Source organism: Colius striatus, chromosome 1, assembly GCF_028858725.1.
Source record: "Colius striatus isolate bColStr4 chromosome 1, bColStr4.1.hap1, whole genome shotgun sequence".
In the NCBI taxonomy this organism is placed as follows: Eukaryota; Metazoa; Chordata; class Aves; order Coliiformes; family Coliidae; genus Colius; species Colius striatus.
The window spans coordinates 124,150,175-124,165,751 of record NC_084759.1 but is presented as its reverse complement, the minus strand read 5'-3'; the positions used below and the strand labels follow the sequence as shown (position 1 = coordinate 124,165,751).

The window sequence follows — 15,577 nt, the reverse complement described above, 5'->3', positions numbered from 1 at the left end:
GCTGCTACCCTAGCTGAAGGGTACCTCTGAATCTTTTGCTTCTTTTTCCACCAGAGACATCTCTTTTTTAACCATGGGGCATCAGCAGAGCACTGGGATAAAGTTTCAAAAATCCAGGAATATTTGTGTAATAAAATAATAGTGTTCATGACTGTGAGGAGGAGGAAAATCACTCTGCTGGGAAGTAAAAAGTTCATTGAGGTAATCAAGGCAAGAGTGGTACATGAAAAATGAGTTTAATATCTCAAAGGGAAAAATTAGGCAACAATTTATATAGCACAGTAAAATCTCCAGCTTCACAAGGGTAATGAATCTACCTTAAATTTTAAAATATCTGGAGTTTTTCTTTCGTTATGATTAACTAGCTTCTAAATTCAAAAGAGGCTGCTTGCAATGTGATTGTCTACATGGTACCACAGGTCTTTGCCTAAAGTATGTGCTTAAATTTTGGTATCTGTGTTTGTGTCCAGTCAAGTGGACAATCCTGTTTATCAAGGATATCATCCTTGCTCTCTTGATACTACATAAAGTGCTGTGGAAATACCACTGCAGCAGAAGTCTGAGTATTTGTCAAAAATTGCATGGCAAACTTACTGCAAGAAGAAAGATGTGTGCTTTTATGCAAAGATCCCCAAATTAGTTCCTGTCAAGAGGGACCATCTTTGTCCTTGCCTTGATTTCCTATACTGTCTGTTCTGATAAGCTAAAGCTTTTCCTGGAAGGATCTTAGATTAAAGCCTGCAGCACTTCACGATCCTCAGCAGAGCCTCTGTGGGTAAACCAGAGAAGGGGTGAGCGGAGCCAAAGCAGGCACTGCATGACCTGCACTGTTCTGATCCTCTTTTGAAGGATGCCATGGCAGCAGAGATAGTTTGGGATATTTTTGAGGGTATGTATAAACACTTTTCTTCCGTAGCTCCTATGCAGAGATCAGTTTATCCTGATAGCTCTGGCTAACAGTTAAATATCTGAACATACGTGAATATGGTATATCGCAAAGGAGACTGCTATATGGCCAAGATGCCACATAGGCATCTTAAAAAGGGAGACCTTATTCTGTCAGGGGTGTTTTGTCCCAAGCTGAGAGAGTGGCAGCAAGCACCAACCACCTCCCCAGAGTACTGTCCCTAACATAGATGGAGCTTATGCCAGTGGATAGCTTGGTCTTGGAATCAGAGATAAGCATTAAGAACTAGGAAAGAGCACTCAGTTTCCAGCCTTTGGGAAAACTTGACAAAGCTCAGCTTGTTGAGAGACTTATGCCCCAGCTGAGACCATACTACAGAGAGGAGGCCAGTCCCACTTGCCAAACCTCTTTAATGACAGACCAGAACTACAGCAGCATCCTTGTTGCAGGGAAAAGAAAATGTGTGCACATGTAGGTGTGCACATGCAAGGAGTGTAAGAAAACCAAGTAGACATTTCCCCCCGTATGTACACTAGATCAATTACCATCCCTGGTGATCCCCAGAGCAATAGTATTGTGTGAGACTGAATGATTCACCTACAGTAGTGAAAGCAAGGAACCCAGGCCAACTACAGTGCAGTCTTCTTCTATGGTCCAGGTTGAGCACCCCAAAGAGAAGGAAATTGAGGTCCTGCAGACAAAGTGTGTGGCCTCGGCTCGAGTCGTCACCCACGTGAACTGTGGAATAAGCCACGGCCTCACTCACGTCTTATCTCACTATCCCTGCTCAGCCCACGTGGTTCCAGGCTGTTGTAGGATGGCAGCGTGGTCACTACAGCCTCCACAGTGAAGCGGTGTGGAGCACCAAGAGCTGGTGCTTCGTCTTGGAAAGCAGCATTATCATGATTGTTTGGAGGGGGTCCTGGTGGGGATAGCTGCTGCCGAGAGCGGAACCAGCGGAAGGCCAGGATAAAGGTGATGGCGATGAAATCCAGAATCAGCTCTGCAAGCTCCATCACAGAGAGGACAGAGGATCCAAACCAGAGGCTCCACTGGTTCCCAAGCTGGGAGAGCAGAGTCACTACCTGAAAGAGATGGAGAGGGGGCAATTGGGAGAGACTTTATTTGTGCCTTTTGCCTCCCTGCCTGCTCCCACAGCAGTGCTCCTGTGGTGCTGGGGAGTTCCTCCCACCCTGCCACAGAAAAAGAGACTCAGTAGCCAGCAATGGTGCTGGAACAAATGCCTGCCAATATGGAGGAACTGGATGCCAACTGGGAGAATGGGGGGCTAGAGAAGACATGGCAGTAAAGGGTGTACCGTGTAGGTTGGAGACTCCCCATTGGTCTTGTAGTTCCACTCTTCAAAAAAGATATTCACTTTGGCAACGCCGTTCCTGTAAATGAATGATGGGTCTCAGTAACCCCAAATCCAGAGTCCCTGTATTTCTTCACCAAGTGTAATTGCCCTCTCTCTCCCCTTCTGCCCTCCCCATCCTCCTCCCAGAGGAGCCCAGAGGCTTTTTCCCATCTCCACAGTTCTCTCATTTTGCACTAAATAGTCCTTGGTGCTTCAAGTGCGCTTCTGAGACTGTACTGTGAAACTCAAAGTTTGTGGCATCCTATGTTGGCCATGTACAAGGTCCTGCATGGCTCTCCTTCCCACTCTTCCACAAGCCCTTACCATGAGTCCAGACCACAGAGCAGCTGCCTGGGGCTTTCCATTTTCATGCTAGCCTCTGACCCTATTCAGATTCTCTATGTGAATTCCCAGCCCTTGTTCAAGTCTGTTTATCTCTACTCTTGACTCAAATCCACTGGCCTTGTCCATGGGCCCCATGCCTAATCTCTTCCCATCAATGATTTAACCTTAGCTCTGACCCCCTGACACACAGACTCCACTGGGATAGTTTCTGGTTTGGATGCAATTTCTTCTTAGAAGTTCTCACCTCTTGGATGTGATATTGTATTTGTTCTGTTGCGAGAGCACATAAAAAACCCAGTCCTGAAATGAAAGTGCAATCAATTGCATTACATGATCACAGTCACCTCCTGTAGGTTTAGTACCAGTTGAGGAAGGACTAAATGGGAGGTCAGAGCAGTGCTGGGTACCAGGACACCCTCTCTTTACCTCTGAGACAGCAGAAGGCCAGCGGGAGTATCCAGCTGAGAGCTGGTATTCTGTCATTCTGGAAGACAAGAGGCCGTGTTAGCTGTTGAAGCTGTAGAAGCTACAAGGCCAGGTTTCTCAGTCCCCAGGCACATCTGGAAACTCCCTCCCATGCTGAAGTTCTGCCCACTTCCCACCAAACTTCTGCACAGTCCTTGGGAGCTCACTCCCCAAGCCAACACTGATGCTCCTCAGTCATTTTGGCTTCCTGATGGGAGAAATATCATTGTTGCTTGCAGCTCAGCTATTGTCTCAAGCTTTTGCCCTGGTCAGCAGCTGCTTTCCAACACCTCTAGGAAGAGTTTCGAGTCTGGCTAACTGAAGGTCAAACTTACTTGCAAGGCTTCCGACATTTGTGGAAACAGCCCAGCACGTCATCTTTGAATTCAGCCAGGAGTTTGTAATAGCAGTAGCCTGATCAGCAGAGAAAGCAAATCCAGGTAAGATCACAGTAACTGTACACACAAGATGATGTGCGACAGCGAGGGGAAGCCAGAGAAAGTTTCTTTCCACAGATTCTGAGGGACAAACCATCCAAGACAAAAATGTCTTTTGGCTGTCCCACACCAGGAAGCTCACTGAAGACAATGGGGAGAGGTACTGGGTCATGAGATGGACCAAACTGCTTCAGATGGGCATGAACTTTACTGTTCTTCCTGTCCACTTACCCCAAGCTATGTGCTTTGTGTAGTCACAGTACTCTGCTCCAGTGGGTAAGGGATAGAAGTAATATGCACAGCCACAGCGCTCTACCATGTTGAGCTGAAAGCAGGAGCGAATGCAGACCTGGGAGGCATAGGAAGTGGAAAAGGGTGAATACAGGGAACCCTTCAAACCCACTGTGGCATGTATGACATCATGCTACTATTAACAGAGCTCACGGTCAAGCATGGCTGCCAGGGGACTGAAGTAGTTCAGGAAAGTGGGGAAACAAGCTGGCACAGGACCAGTGATAAGGAGCTACCTGTTCAGTGTAGCGGGATGAGTAGAGATTTTGCACTGGCACATCACTGCCATCCTCTGTGCAATCGCTGTAACTGCCCCCAAGGCGCACAGTCATCTCCTAGAACATCAAACAGGCATTGCTGAGAGCCACTGATACTCTGCTGGTCTCTTTCTGCGCTTCCAGGTCATGCATTGCTTGTCAGTCAGTGCTTGTTTAATCAGCTTGTTTAACAGCTTCTTTATGGTTTTCCTCCATTTTATTGTTCACCGATAAACTGCAGCCAAATGCTTCTCACCTCAGTTGAATAAGCTGCTGCTCTTCCCCTCCCTTCACTCCATGTGTTTAATCCTTTGCCTTAAACACACACTAGCCCCATGACAACCCATCTGTATCTATCCACCAAGTCAAACCTTCACCATAAGCTCCCAGGCACACCTCTTACCCCTGCTGCTCCTTACCTTTTTCATGCTGATGGAGGACTCAATGCCCGGACGCACGTTGAAACCCCCATCATCCATGAAGGCTGGCTCATTCTGATCGTGGACCATGACCCTGGCTCCCGTCACCGTGGACAACAGAGGGATGAAATCATTCTGTTCAGTGCGCACCACCAGGGAGAGACCTGAAGGAACAGCAGAGAGCAAGGGAGGTCATGGCCAGCCATCACACAGGAGCAGAACAGAAGTGGTTAGAAGTGAATCGGTAAGAGATAAAGCAAGAGAAACATCAACCTGGGCTGCACCAAAGCTGGGCAGCGACAGAGGGTCAATGGAGGAGGCCAGAGGCAAAGCTGTAGGTTGCAGGAGAGGACAGAGAAATATGGATTTCTCCACTTTGGCTTAGAAAAAACAGAACTGTCGAAATTTCAAGAGGCTCGGAGCTGGATGGAAGAAAAGCCTGAAGATTGGCCCTAGAGAGGCTTTGGGAGTTTGCCAACATAAACAGGTCAGTTGCTGGAAACAGGAAAATGCAGAAGGAGGAGGTGAAGACCAGGCACTCAGGAGCACACCACTACAGCTCAACAAGGGACTTCAGGAAGAATCATCATAGGTCCAGATGGAGTAATGAATGTAAGGATCGGGCACTGATGGGAAAGAGAGAGTTCAGTGGAGCAGCAGTGAGGGACAGCTGTGTCCACGAGGCAGCCATCTCCACATGAGTGAAAAAAGAGCTTGGGTGAGACAGAGCAGGGCTGCAATCTGCCACCATCCTTGTCAAGCACAGCAGGGTGCCGATAACTCCTCAGGAAAAGAGCTGAGCTATTCTCCTTACTCACCAAGGAGTGCCTCTCACCCACCGTTATTTATCCCAGGCATTGAGGATGTCCACAGGCTGCTGCTGTTGTCATTAAAGGTATAGCAGTTCCCGTACAAGGGGTGGTGGAAGTGGGTATAATTCCTGAGAGGAGAACAGAAACATTCATACAGGGCTGGGAGACCAGGGGCGAGGGCTTTCTGAAAGGGACAACTCTTGTTTTCCACCTGTAGGGTGAGGGGCTTACAGCACATGGGCAGTATTTCTTATGTAAACTCATCCCAAGGGGAAAAGCAACTAGAATGTGCTGTAAAAAAAACCCAACCTTCCCAGGTGCTAATTATTGACAGCCTGAAAGGGTTTTAGCAGTACTAGCAATTACTGTATTATCTTTGTAATGTAGACAAAACTCTTAGCTCTTCCGTTTTCCACTCCAGCTGGTGGGTTTCATTCCACTGCCTCTTTGGGACACTTTGACCAATAATGTCAGGAGAGAAGTGGGATATTTCTTTTACTGTCTTTTTTGTAACAACCCTCTCTCTTCACCTCCTCCTGTATGTGGGCTGATATTTACCACTTTGCCACTGTAGAGAGTAGAATAAAGAGACTTTTACACTGTACATCTGTACCCACTCTGGAGTTTGTACTGATATAATCAATTTGTGTGAAACCCTAGAAAAGGTGAAACTATCCTCTGAGGTCCATAGTTTCAGATCATAGAAACTATGGCCCTGGTGAGAACAACCCACAGAAACGACTCAAGAAATATCAGTTTAGACAATGGGAACTGAATATGGAACAATCCCACCTTGGGAAGGAGGTTCTCTAATGTGGGTTTCTTGATTCCCCTCCGACCTAGGCACAAAACAGGGCTGCTTTCAGGAAGACTCGGTGGGATATTTCCACCACTTACGCCTTGTCACATGTTGCTTCATTGAAGCGGCAAGAATAGATGAAATTCTCAAAGTCAGACTCATCCAGGTCTTTAGCATCAGGCACCTGTGCCAGGATATTGATATAGTGGAAGCTGTACCATTCCCGCACGGCATCCACCCCAGAGGAGTACACTTGATGGAAACAGTCCGTGTTGTTTTCATTGCACTGTTAAAGAGGAGAAGGAGGAAACCAGACACGTCAGGGAACTCTTGTCCAGGAGGTGAGGCTTTGCTCTCCCAGCATGGGCAGATGAACCTAAGGGAGTGGAAGAGCTCAGTAGGGTTCCTGCTCTCAACCAAAAGGTCATCAACCAGGATGCTAAAAAGCAAACCCAGGGCAGCTCCTCAGTGGAAGGGAAACACCTGGTGAAAGAGCAAGGTCAAGTAAAACCCAGGAGTCAGCAAGTTGTGGTGAGGCATGTAGGGTGATCTGCTGCACACCAAATGCTACTCGGTATAAAACCAGAAGCTTTAAATTCTTGCATGAGGAGCCCTTCAGGGTGTGTCCAGAAAAGCTTTTGTGATTCTGTGGGAACTCCAGGTTAACTGGCAAGCAATTAGCTCCAGTCCTTCAGTGCCTCTTTAAATGCAAACACAGATGCCTTAGGGCAAAAAAAGATGCTACCTCGAGCAAATGCAACCATGACCATGTTATTCCAAGTGGTCCACAGCCATCCAACACTTTCCCCTTTGCCATTATTGGTCAACACTTTGCTGGATGACAAAAAATGGCTCTGCAAAAGGCAACTGCAAGGCTCGAAGGACAAGGTTTCCCTGCTCTACCTAGGCAAAAAATGGACATTAGCGTGGACAAGTTTCCTAGGGCCCACAGGGGCAGTGACAGGGCTCAGGAAGCAGGATTGCAGTGGGCAAAGGATTCAGCTCTACCTTTATGCATCATCAGCAAAAGCCAGTGCAGCTTAATTAGACTTCTATGTAGGTATGGGCACGGCCAAAGGTCTAACAAGACAGAGGTAGCTAGGCAGAGACCAGAGTGGATACAACACGAGATAGCTAAGGATCTCACCAGAACAAAGCCAATTTTCCAGTCATTCTTGTCCACCGAGGGACTGTTCTCTGGCAAGTTGACTAAATTGTCCCGCTTCTGCCTCCGCAGAGGATGGCGCTGGACGTGATGGAGCAGGCTTCTCGAGCTACGCTTTCGCGTGGATGGCGTAGACCAATCGCTTTGTGCCAAAGACATGTTGTAGCCATAAAGTTCTAGCAGTGTCTGGTGGGTGATTTTGTCCAGCTCATCCAGCTTCTCTCGGATGGCACTGTATCTATATTCAAGGAGGAGGAAAAAGCAGGCTGTGGGTTTAGGGCTGGATGCACATTAAGCAGCTTGGAATAAGACCTGTGGCAAACAAAGTTTGCTGTGGTGATTCAGGACATTCCTGCAGCCATCTGAAAATCCAACTCTTTGCTAGAGGCTCCCATCCTTGTAGGAGAGAAATAAACCAAACAGCATCTGGTTTTGCGCTGTGGCAGTCTACAGTGCAGCCTGATAATATACACCAAGTAGAGCTACCTAAACTAACACACCTTAGTCTGAATGTCCTTTGGCAGCAAAGGTCTGTAATAAAAGTTTCCTTTCCACCAGTACTCCTACTGAAGGGGACTGGTCAAGGACCATGAGGAGAATAGAAGTACATGTTTTTACCCTATGCCCACAAAGTCAAGGCAGTCGACAGCTCTAGGAGTCTATTTCTTACCTGTATGGATTAAGGGTGCACAGAGTGACCGCTGGGAAAGTCAGTTTGTCCGAGTTAAGGTTGAGATTGAGGTTGACAGGGTAGCTGAAGTAGTCCCTGTAGATGATCCCAAACTGCCAGTACAATAAGCCAAAGTTGAGAAAGAAGAGAACAGACCAGAAGGCTGTCTTCATCTTATTCTTTTTGGAGCAAACCAGGCGGATAGCCCCATGGATTGTTGTGTTGCTGCAGAAGAACTGGAATAGCTCCTGGTAGGAACTGTAGAATTCGATGAGACCCTCCTTCTCTTCTTTCTGCTGCTGCTCCTCTTCTTGCTTACATTGCCTCATTTTCTCCCCTTCCGGCATCTTCCCCGTCTTCACAGACCCACCCTATAGCAGAAACTCAGAATGAGGGGCTAATACCTTCCCAAAACCTCGGTGTTTCCAGCCCCCTCTCCCGACTCCCACCCCAGCCTGCAGGTCCCCAGCGCTCCCTGCACACGCTCCCGCTCCAAGCCCAAGCTCCTGCCGTCCCACCGCTGTGCCCCCGGAGCCCGCGGGGCTGACGTGTGCCGCTGTGCCCATGGCGAGCGGCGGCTGCGGGGGCCGGGGCCGGTGTCCTCTCCCGCAGCGTTGCCGCCCGTCGCTGCCGGCTCTCCTGCTGCCACCCCCGCTGGGCTGGGACCGGTTCTTTTCCAGTTCGAGCCAGCACCCCGCCCGGCTCCTGCCCTTCCAGCCTCTCCCCGCCCGCCCCTCCTTCTTTCTCTCCTGCTTCTCCTGCCCCGGCCCCTTCCCCTTCCCCCCGGGCGCCTCTCCCGGGGAAGAAAAGCCTCTTTAAACTCTCAAGTGTCCCCGGGGCGGCCGAGGGTCCGGGGACACGCCGCGGCGGTGACGTTGGCGGCGCCAGCGGGGTCAAGGCGCGGCCGCCGAGCTCCTGGCGAGGTGTAGCCCCCTTCCCCACTTGTCCCGAGAGGAGCTCGGTCCCCGGTACGGCCTGGTCCTCCTCCTCCTCCCACCCCCCAGCCCCCCCGGCGGAGACGCGGAGTTCCAACGAGCCGAGGTGATGCGGAAAGAAAGTTGGCGGCGCTTGTCCCAAAGGGCAGCAGGTACCTGCCCCCAACCCCGAAACCTCCCGCGGGTGGCACAACCCAGGTCTGCCCGCGGATGGGGCGCACACAGCCCGGCGGGGAGGGCTCGTGCCTGGCTTTGGTAGCCAAATAATCGGTCTCAAGGACAAAGCAGAGGTAGATGGAGAGTTTTGGGGGAGATCTGCAAGAAGGCTGGCGCAGTGAAGGAAGGCTGGTGGCGACTCGCCGATAGGCATGAGATAGCATCGCCTTTGCTGCTTCATTAACCAGAAAAATCTTTTGTATCCAGAGCAGCCTGGCCCAACTCTGAGTGGAAACGTTTCACTACTCTGTGCTCCGGAAAACAAGGCCTCCCAGCCTTACCCAAAGCCTTGCAGCGTTTCCTCATGGCCAGACGTGACCAGGAGCCCCTTACACACCCCTGCCTTTATAACTGTGGAACCTCTTTCCCAATCATTTCTCCAAATGAAATTCTCTCCAACTAGCTGAGATTTTCACTTCTCTCTTTCCTTTATGAATGCCTCCTTCAGATCAGCCCTGCTTCAGAGTAACCTGATGCTGAATTTTGATCCTTGTTGGACATAGCACTGATTTGGTTAGTGACTCAAAATACACGGCCACTTTTACCTCTTCACGTTGCAAAATACGGTGCTTGAAAATGGAAAGTGGCACACTTTTGAGGCCAGCAGTCAAGTACCAGGGTGCCAGCTCTCCTCCAGCTCTGTCCTGTGACGAAAAGCAATGCAAAGCAAAAGAATAATTTCTTCTGTAGTTCTAATCTTAATTATATCTCAAGTAATTTATTTTTGAACTGTCATCAAAGATGAGTTGCCAAAAGTGGGGGAGAGGGGAGGGACTGAACAAATATTCTAATACTCTTCCCTGTGAGGGTGGTACTGAGAAGGTTGCCCAGAGAAGTTGGGGATGCCCATCCCTGGGGTCTTTGAGCACCCTGGTCTAGTTGCAGGTGTTCCTGCCCATGGCAGTGGGCTTGGAACTAGGTGATCTTTAAGGTCCCTTTTGACTCAAACTTTTATATGATGATTCTGTGACAATATTGTATCAAGAGCCTATTACAAAGCAGCTTCCTCAGAGCATTAGAAGTGCCCTTTTGGGTCAGACCAATGATCCATGCAGCTCCATATCCTGTCTGGGGCAGTGCCATAGGAGATGCCATTTATTGGTAGCTCTTCTGACTTGTGACTTGAGTTTCATGCACTCAGACAGATATGGAGAATCCCTGAAGATGCACCTCAGCCTTTTGAGCCACCATTGTAGCCTATGCTTAAATCTCTCTGAATGCACACAGAGGTACTAACAATTAAGCAGCATCAGCACTTAAATTTACCGGTGTAACCTATGGAGCTGTAATCCAGGCACTTCTTAGAGAGCATGTTTATAATTTGTTTGGCTTCTGTTATTGTGATTTCCTGAAATCACTCAGTTACACTAATGGACCATCCTCCAAAACCACCTTTGTCTCATTGTCTTGTGCCTCTGCCTTACTGGAATAATAATTAAAAAATATATTTTGCTCCTGAAAATACCCATTTGATACTCATTTAAGTTAACATCACTCACAATGCAGCTACAGCTGAATTTGGCAGCTCTGATGGTTAGACATTCTCTGATTTCCACAGTATTTAAAAGTATTTTAAACTGTCTTCAACGAGTCTTTCCAAATGAGTTTGGAAAAACAGTCTTTTTTTCTATGTGTGAGGTGAAGGTAATTTCTATATTTTAGTTTCTTTTGACTTAAGGAATAAATAAAAACTCAAACATCTGGGCTGATTTGATGTATCCAAATGACAATCTAAAGCAATTTTCTCAGCATTTTGTCATGACTGTAAATTTCCATCAGTGTCTCATTTGGGAGAGCTTTTGGCCTTTGCCAGTTTGAACAAGAATAGCAGATAATTGGGGTGTGAGTGCATGCACTGTGTTTTATTTTTACATGTGTTAATGATTTACATCATTTGTCTATGTATCTCTATATACACATGCACATCTAGATATCTTTTTGTTTTATTTTTCAGAAGACATTTTCCATATGCTGTTGGTTGTTGGTTTGGGGTTTGGTTTGTGGGTTTGTTTTTTGAAAGCATTAAAAAACCCACTTGTTGTCTCTTTCACCATTTCCACCTGATGTGTCAGCCATAGTCTAAGCAATTCCCCTTTGCCTGTTTCTCACAAAGGTTATCTGCTGTTGTGGCACAACATCTCATTGCATGTATCAGCCCTGAGGTGACTTGCAGTTGCTGCAGTCATGTGAATATCAGCTTTGGCTGTGGCTTTGTGAAGGTTCCAGTGGTCGAACAGACATGCTGCAGATCGATTGCGTGCAAAGGAACCAAAACTTTTATTTTTAACATTTCTGCAAGTACCTCTTGATTCCCCAAATGCTTTACAAACAATGCAAACAATACATCTTCTGCTGCTTTATCAGCTGCCAGTCTCAGTCTCCATTAGCAAAACACTTGCTGACCATTCAGGGGTTTTACTTTTTACCTTTTTTTTAATGTGTAGATGAACGAGATCACTCACCAAGATTACCAGTGGTACCATTTTCCTCAGACACTCTTCACTGTAATTGAAGATAATGACATGAAATCTTGAGTGCAGTTTGGAAAAGCAACTCCTGTTGATAACTTAGGTGATTTAGATACACTCCTGTCTCAAACTTCCCTCACCTCAACAGCCTCCAGAGCATTTTGCCCATTCACAAGTTTCTGGATAATTATTTGATGTACTGACCTATCAAGGTGAGCCACACCTGATGGAACTGTTATTCCCCCCATCCCGGCCCAGCAATTACAGGATAAATGATCTTCTGAAATCTTGCCTTAGGATGAAATATCTTCCATCAGGCACTACAGATCCTTCCTGTAAGTTTTGTTTCCTAGTATTTACTTCACCCCTAGCAACTTTTTGAATCCAAGGAGCTTTATACTGAAAAGATCCTTTTCCTTCAGATGCTTGTCACTAGCTCCTTCTCTTTTGAAATGGTAAGTGCCCTGTTGTTCTGGGCAGTGCTTCTGTACATCAATCTTCACAAGCTGAATGCATGATTGCTTTTTATTGCTACTGAGCAACCTTAGAGTAAACATGAATCGTTTTTTATGGCACCAAATTTGAAATGTTTCCTTACCAGCTATGCCTGTTATCTGCCCTGGTAGGAATGTGATAATGATCTGTAGCACACACGTTTTTTTTAAATGCAACAACCTTTTTTTTTTTCAGCACACTGCTGCCATGATAGGGGAAAAAAAAAAAGAGAAAAGTCTCTCCCTGTCTATTCTGAATTCCAAGCGTAACAAATTACACATGTTTTTGAACAACCTGAAAGGCCTTTGATCAATTTAGTTCTTTCGTATATCCGAAGATGTGGCTGTGTTTTCCTTTTGCTGCAAGGTAAGAAGCCAGTGATTGTTTCAGGATTATTTCTGCATTAGCTGTAGCTGACTATGTTCTTCTGCATTAAAACTAGCTACTCAAACAGTCAAGGAATAGCAGCACAGATGATGCTACAAGTTTTACTGAAGCGCTTGGACAAAGAAGCAACAGCTGATAAGGACAGCTTGACACAAGGGTACACTTTGTACCTCTGTCGATCTTCAGTAGGGAGTTATTGACTCAGAATTCGTGGACTTCCTGGAGGCAGAGGTGGTGATCTCTAAAGAGGATAGCTGTTAAAAAGCCATCAGGGATACGCAAACCAATCTAATGGGCTGTTGAATGCTTTCTCCCTTGCTACTGATGTAACTTGCCAGGGAGCAATGGGTCTGTCCCAAATAACCAGTGATACTACAGCAGCAAGAGCAAGTCCCTGTACAAATTATCACTCTTTTGTGTCCTGATTTGGCAGCTTTTCCATGTATTTCTTCATTTTTACCTTGTGGGAGCAGAGTGACTGCAGACAGCTGTTCTGGTGGTGCAAAAGGGAGGCCTGGGGAAAAAAATGAAGCAGTGTGTGTTATCCCTGTCTTTGAGCCTAATACCCATATGCTACATATACCCATACGATACCCATATGCTGCAGGGTAGAGGTAATGAAAATAATCTTGTAGGACCAAGCAGATCCTGTGGAGGGAACCCAGTCTCTCTTCCTAAGAGAATGAAGTTGACATGAGCGGATTCCAGAAGACCCACATGGATCCCTTTTCATTGCTGTTTGCGTGCTGCTCTGAAGCCTGAAGGAGAGCCTGGATAGTGGCTACTCATGCTCTGCTTCAGCTGAAAAATCTGAATTAGCTCCCGAAAAAATGTAGCTGATGACCCAGACCTTCTGGTACACTAGTTGTACTGTTTTGTGTCCGACTCAGCTGCCACCTTTGCTTCTAGTGACCTGCCTTCGGTGAGAAAAATCACCAAAAAGTGGTCCTTCAAGCTCTCCTTCTGCTGCCTATTCCCTAAACCCAGAGTCTCATGTAGCATCAGACACATCAATAGTTTCTCAGATCATAGAATGATTTTGGTTGGAAAAGACCTTTAAGATCACCGAGTCCAATTGTCAACCTAACACTGCTGTGTCCACCATTAACCATGTCCCCAAGCACCACATCAACATGTCTTTTGATTATGTCTGGGGATTGTTACTCCACCACATCCCTGGGCACCTCGTAACAAAGCTTGACAACCCTTTTGGTGAAGAAATTTTTCCTAATATCCAACCTAAACATCGCCTGGCACTACTTGAGGCCATTTCCTCAATCCAGTCCTATTACAGTGGGATTGACTGTGGAAATGGCCAGATGCAAATTCCTGCCCACCAGTAAAGATAAGGTAAGACTAATTTCTGTCTGGAAGCTGGGTATGCAGCCCAGGCTGAAGCAGCAGGGAGCAAAGCTATAAAACTGGTGACAAAAGTAGAGATTTCTTTATCTGCTTTGTCCTGAGGGGCAACTAATGAGTGGTGAGATCAGATGGAGCCTCCTTAGGTTCCCCTCTCCCTGTTGTCCCCAGATGAAATCTTTTAATTTCCTCATTCCAGCCCTAACAATACAACTATTATCACAAACACTTGACTCCCCAGGCCTGTGTCTCCACCCCTTTCATGATCTCTGCTACATGTTACTGCAAATTCAAGGCAGATGCAGCCACCTCAGACCAGTTTTTCTTCCAACACCTGCTGCTCCCTGGCCAACAGAGATCACAGGGTTGGGTCTAGTCACCCAATACAGCATCCAGCACGGCAGGCATTTGCTCGATAGACACAGATGCTTGCTGCTGCTCACCTGGAGCTTTGCTAGAGCTGACATTAGGAAAATTTGGTTGATGTTTGCCTCAAGTTTTGACACTACTTCACGTAATTGTCCAGGTGCCCCTGTCAGTCACTCCCACCTCAGTGGTTTCATGTCACTTCTGCTTCTCAGCTCTTCTCTGGAGATGGTGATCCTCTTCTCCTCTGGAATAAAAGGTAGAAGTTATGCCCTCGAAAAGGGAATCTATAAAGAATTAAGTCTTTACAAAGAGAAGTTAATCCATAAATCCTATTTCTTTTATGGCAAGGCCAGATTTCATAGCCAAATGGCTTGAGGGAACACTTCCCACCACACCTGTCTCAAAAAGCAGAGGAGAAGGCATCACCCTCATTTCCCATTTCCTTTTTAATTGTTCAGACGTGTTCAATTCATTCCTCTTCTTGAAAGATTTTATGTTTTCCCAAGCACTATGAGCCCTCAGAAGATCTCAGGCTAGCAGTGATCCGATGCTTTGGGGTGGTTCGTGATTTTCAAGATATAGCTTGAAATTCAATATTTGTTTTGGTTTTCATCTTTTTTTTTTTAGCGGAAGTGGTTGGTCAAAAAAACATGAATCTTAGTCAAACCACGTGACCACTTCTGGTGATGCTGACAAGTGAGATTTCTTCTTTATAGTTAATTGTCCTACTCTGACACCTCTTCTTTTAACTCTATATCAAGACTGAAACTTTTCCAGATACATCCCACTTATCAAGAAGTTTATATTCCTGGGCAAATTCGGGGGTCAGGAAGGGATTTTCTTCAAGACAGATGCAAAGGGTCAGGGTGGTGGTGGATTTTGCCGTTTTGGGGTGGGTTTTTTTTTTTGTGAGAAGGAGCCTTCCCCTGTAGCTTGAAAAATGGTCCACTTCATACAGTCTAGAGCCTTTTGCTTTCCAAATCCTCTGCCAGTAAAGGATCTCAAAGTATTTGCAGCATAGTTCCTGGTATGAGGCTGTACTTGTTTATCAGCTGAGGCAATTGATTTTTCATGCTAAGGACTTTATAAGATGTTGATGGCATTTCATGGGAGGACAGGCGTGTGAATATGATGTGGGTATATACAAAAGTATAAAAGAAGAGAAAAACAGCAATTCATAAAGAAAGCAGTAGCCGACAAACCCATGCCTTCAGAAGAGTTTGAAAAGGAGGAAAAGAAAATGGTTCAAAAGTCCTTTTGAAAACAGGGGAAGAAGGAGATGAATGGTAAGAACATCAATGAATTAACTCAGAAAAAGAAGAAATCAGTGCCCTCCTTCCCCACAAGCTGCACCTGGCTCTGATGGGAAGGTTTGCACTGCCTAGTGACACTGAAATACGTGTTGGCAAGTTACTTATCTCCCA

General features: G+C 46.6%; 1 protein-coding gene across 3 annotated transcripts; it reads right to left on the bottom strand.

The window, feature by feature from the left end:
- Positions 1 to 1,297: 1,297 nt before the first annotated feature.
- SCNN1A (sodium channel epithelial 1 subunit alpha) lies at positions 1,298 to 8,645 on the bottom strand. Of its 3 annotated transcripts, none has more exons than XM_062005772.1 (13): positions 8,374 to 8,645; positions 7,925 to 8,295; positions 7,237 to 7,492; positions 6,188 to 6,375; positions 5,318 to 5,418; positions 4,479 to 4,642; positions 4,039 to 4,137; positions 3,743 to 3,860; positions 3,410 to 3,488; positions 3,036 to 3,093; positions 2,854 to 2,909; positions 2,226 to 2,301; positions 1,298 to 1,992 (listed from the first exon to the last, which is right to left on the bottom strand). In XM_062005772.1, exons 1-13 carry the CDS (start codon positions 8,488 to 8,490, stop codon positions 1,666 to 1,668), a joined length of 2,010 nt encoding a protein of 669 aa, XP_061861756.1. In that variant the 5' UTR covers positions 8,491 to 8,645; the 3' UTR covers positions 1,298 to 1,665. The 3 variants fall into 3 exon arrangements, with proteins under 3 accessions (XP_061861756.1, XP_061861766.1, XP_061861773.1); XM_062005782.1 differs by having other exon boundaries at positions 8,443 to 8,645; XM_062005789.1 differs by having other exon boundaries at positions 8,473 to 8,645.
- Between the last annotated feature and the right edge of the window lie 6,932 nt (positions 8,646 to 15,577).

What these genes read in the sequence shown, in the direction of transcription:
- SCNN1A (XM_062005772.1), bottom strand. Translation starts at nt 8,490, where the DNA reads ATGGGCACAGCGGCACACGTCAGCCCCGCGGGCTCCGGGGGCACAGCG. An exon ending in AATGCCTGGGATAAATAACG is followed by an intron (nt 4,643 to 5,317) that starts GTGGGTGAGAGG and finishes CTGTTCCTTCAG; the next exon opens with GTCTCTCCCTGGTGGTGCGC. An exon ending in CCTCCATCAGCATGAAAAAG is followed by an intron (nt 4,138 to 4,478) that starts GTAAGGAGCAGC and finishes TTGATGTTCTAG; the next exon opens with GAGATGACTGTGCGCCTTGG.